Source organism: Gouania willdenowi, chromosome 9 (assembly GCF_900634775.1).
Source record: "Gouania willdenowi chromosome 9, fGouWil2.1, whole genome shotgun sequence".
Lineage (NCBI taxonomy): Eukaryota > Metazoa > Chordata > Actinopteri > Blenniiformes > Gobiesocidae > Gouania > Gouania willdenowi.
Genome location: NC_041052.1, coordinates 2,065,406 through 2,069,754, shown reverse-complemented (window position 1 = coordinate 2,069,754; position 4,349 = coordinate 2,065,406). Strand labels below are relative to the sequence as shown.

Below are 4,349 nucleotides of genomic sequence, written 5' to 3'. Positions count from 1 at the left end.
ATGGATATAAAAACAGCTCCAAAAACCTAAAAAATGACAACAAAAATGCACAAAATGACTCCAAAAACACCTAAAATGAGAACACAAATGCATAAAATTACTCTAGAAACACATACAGTGACAATAGAAACACAAAATGGTAAAAATATGCACAAATTTACAACATAAATGCACAAAATGACTCCAAAAACATGCGAGCGAGAACAAGTAAATGGTAACCAACTGTAATTCAAGTGTTAATATCAAAAACAAGTGTTATGTTCATCTCGGGTGACCATACGTCCGATTTTATCTATAGACGCGCTCTTTTCACGTCTTGTCCAGGGATATTTTATAAATTAATGACATTTTCTGTATTTTCCCAGGGACCCTGAACACATCTCGGAAACAGGTTAACGTAAAAGACCGTAACTCTGCTAATATTCGCTCTATCTGAGAGATTCCACCAGTTTCTGAAAGCTATTGAGTTGGTCTTTAAGGTAAATATGGTTCATTACAGTGATTTTACTCACACTTGACGGAATAACAAAAAGGTTATTTATTGAAGTGCATATTAAATGATTATTTATTGTTTTATAAGCCTTAAGTTTTTTGTTCAAGTTTTACTTTCTAGGACGACATGTTTCTCATATTTTTTCAATGATTTAGAGATTTTAAGACGGTATCTATGAGATGTTTTAAGGACAGATTGTTAAAACGTGTAATAAAGATGATTGACTTGAGTCACCACTGACTTCAGAACATTTTAAGTCTTTGTTATGAAGAAAGAAATACATTTTTAAACCTTATTGACAATAACAACTTATTTGTTTATTATATTGTATTTTTACAAGGTCAAAAACTACTAAGTACTAAAAGTACTTTGTGCATGCCATGGTCGACCAGTGTCCTCTTTTTTAGAAATGAAAATATGGTCACCCTTGCATATGTTAACACAATTAAATGTTTGTTTTTTTGTTCAAAGACGACACGATTTGGACATTTTTTGAATCAATACGATAATTGCACAGTGAAATATTGCAATATATTGCCATTTTTTGATGTTTTCTTACACCCTAACCTAACATTCTGAGTGGAGAGTTTAGTTTCCAAAGGCCTAATAATGTGAGCAGTGAGCACATAAATGAGTCTAATGCTGGGGAATCTGGTAAACAGGCCAGAGAAGGAGGGAGCACTGCCTGCCTGTCTGCTAGCTCCATGGCTACTATTGTGCTCGCCACATTCTCTGAGCCCACAAGAGCTGAAGCATCTCCACACGGATTCTTTGGAGCCTGAAGAAGCCAAGAAAAGAGAGGGAGTGAGAGGAAGAGCATGCAGAAAATCTAGTTTGCAGAATGCATTAGGATTCAGATGAACCAGGGGAGGATGATGTCAGTAATTAGACTGTAGAACCGCTGATCAATCATCAATAAATGTTAAATGTCACGTTTGACTCTCAATGCACTTTGCATGAGAAAAATGTCATTTTGCATATGATTTCACAGAGTTTAAACGGCGTTCTGCTTAATCGATTGAAAAAGTTTAACCGTTCATAGCGTCACAACGTTCAGCATGCAGTGACAGTCAATATGATAATGAAGACATAAGCAACTGGCGGCCCGGGGGCCACATGCAGCCTGCTATCTAATTTTTTTGCGCCACTCAGAGTAAATGTACAAAATTGCTCCAGAAGTGTACAAAATAGTAGAAAAAGACACAAAATTACTCCAAAAACTCAAAATATCAACACAAATGTATACAATTACTCTAGAAACAGATACAAAGACATTAAAACACACAAAATGACAGAAATATATAAGAAAGGACAACAAAAAATTGATTAAAAACACTCCAAAAACCCCAAATGACAACATAAAGGAACAAAATGACTTCAAAAGTATACATAACAACACTAAAAGACAACAAAATATAGACAAGCGACTCCAAACACTCAGAATATCAACACAAATGCTTAAAATTACTCCAGAAACACATACAATGACAAAAAACACACAAAATGACAAAAAGATACAAGAAAAGACAACCAAAATGGTTGAAAAATGACTCCAAAAACCCAACATGATGACAAAAATGCACAAAATGATGAAAGAAATACATAAAATTACTTCATAAACATACAAAATGACAATAAAAACAATATGGTACAAAAATACAGAAAACGACAACAAAATCACACAAAATGACTCACAAATGCATAAAACTACTTCATAAACACACAGTGATAGAAAAGTACACTTAAGGACCACATAATGAGTCAGAAACCCAAAACTGACAACATAAATGCACAAAATAGATGAAAAATGACTTCAAAAACCCCAACATGGCAACAAAAATGCACAAAATGACTAAAAATGAGGAGGAGGAAGATGCAGATCATGCATAAAATGTTGTTTGCAGAATGCATTAGCAGGATTTAGATGAACTAATGGGATTAGAACCCTGAACCGTGGGTTCCGTGGGGCGGGGAGGAGGATTGACAGCTGAGTCTATTGCACTGACGAATGCAGTGGAATATTGTGGCTGTGGCAGAGGAAGCAGCCAGGCAGGAAGGACTGAAGGAGTGAGTGAAAAGGGGGGGTGGGGGTGTTTACTCCCAGCTCTGACACATTTATTCTAACGCCAGCAAACATTTAAAAGCGATGACACCAAATGAAACAAACATCTCAGGCATCAGACGAACGTGATAAAGCAGCTAAAAAAAGGGCTTCGCAAAATGTGTTTGGCAAACAAAATAAAAGCTGCTGTGGCTTTAAATCCCCCCCCTTCCTCCCCTTCCTCCCCTCCTTTCCTTTCTAAATATCTTCTATTTAGCCAGCGGTGAAAAGATATAGGGGGGCTTTTGTGTGCGCACTGAGAGCTGCAAAGACACAAAAATAGGAACAAAGTGCTAAAGCTTCCAATGGGGATCGTTGCTGTGGGCCATTGATAGCACATAGCCTCAGTGGGTAGAAAAGCAGAAGTAAAAGGAAGGGCTACTCTGGTAATAGCCTGGTTCCACAAAGATATACTGGTTTAGACCTGGAAATACCCACTTTCTACAAAGACATATGGGTTTAGACCAAGAAACACCCAGTTTCCACAAAGATAAACAGGTTTAGACCTAGAAATACCAATAATGTACAGGTTTAGAGCTGGTAATGTCCTGGTACCATAAAGATAAACAGGTTTAGATCTAGAAATACCAATAATATTCAGGTTTAGAGCTGGTAATAGCCTGGTACCATAAAGATAAACAGGTTTAGATCTAGAAATACCAATAATATTCAGGTTTAGAGCTGGTAATAGCCTGTTTCCACAAAGATATACAGTTGTAGACCTGGAAATACCAATGACATACAAGTTTAGACGTAGAAATAGTCTGTTTCCATAAAGATTTATGGGTTTCAGGCTAGAAATATCAATGATATACAGGTTTAGACCTGGTAATAGTCAGTTTCTACCAATATATACGGTTGTAGACCTGGAAATACCAAAGATATACTGGTTTAGACCTAGAAATAGCATGTTTTGACAAAGGTATACTGGGATTAGAGCTAGGAATACCAAAGATATGCAGGGTTTAGACCTGGCAATAGCCTGGTTCCACAAAGATATAGAGGTTTAGAGCTAGAAACACCCCAAATTTACTGGTTTCGACGTGAAAATAGCCAATATAAGCTGTTTTAGACGTGGAAAAAGCTTGTTTCCACAAGGATAAACGGGGTTTAGAGCTGAAAATAGCCCCGCATTGTGTGTTTAGACACAACGACGAACTAAGACAGGAAAACACGGAGTGAGCCTGTGGGAAAGACTCGGTGGTGCTTTGTTTAACGTGGTTTAACGTGGTTTTCATGGTTCCGGACTCACCGACTTGCAGGACGTTGTCCACCCAGCCGCCCTCCAGCAGGGTGACCCCCCGGAGGAACGGCAGCTGCGTGTCGTCGCTGTTCTCCCCGTTAGATCCACTCTCCTCCGCCCCGGCGTTGAACGACGAGTACATACAGATTTCCTTCTCGCTCCTGGGGAACGACCAGTAAACGATCCGCCTCTGGACGGGCTCCGGTATGCGCTCGAACCGCTCCTCCACGCGCTGGAACGGCCACTTCTCCGCGACTCTCCGCGCCGCGATATCGAGCAGCGACTCGGGCTGGTGCGTTTTCCCGTTGCCCGACCCTCCCGGAGCGGACCCGGCCGCGCACAGGACACCTCCAGCCCGCTGGCCCTGCCGGCACGCCGGGTTGTATCCGGGCCGGCAGCAGAGCCGCTTGGCGGGGGGCTGCTGGACTCGCTCGGCCATGATCGCACCGCTTCCGACCTGAAGCGCAGCTCCTCTCCGCTTCTCATCGACGGGATCAGGAAGAGAAAAAGGA

At 40.5% G+C, this 4,349-nt stretch overlaps 1 protein-coding gene across 1 annotated transcript in view; it reads right to left on the bottom strand.

Annotated features, from left to right (window-relative positions):
- The window catches only part of LOC114469970 (zinc finger SWIM domain-containing protein 6), a 73,626-nt gene extending 69,277 nt beyond the window's left edge, over positions 1–4,349 (bottom strand). The window contains exon 1 of the mRNA XM_028457920.1: positions 3,847–4,349. Coding sequence (XP_028313721.1) covers positions 3,847–4,276 — 430 coding nt within the window. The 5' untranslated portion in view covers positions 4,277–4,349. The remainder of the gene's footprint in view (positions 1–3,846) is intronic.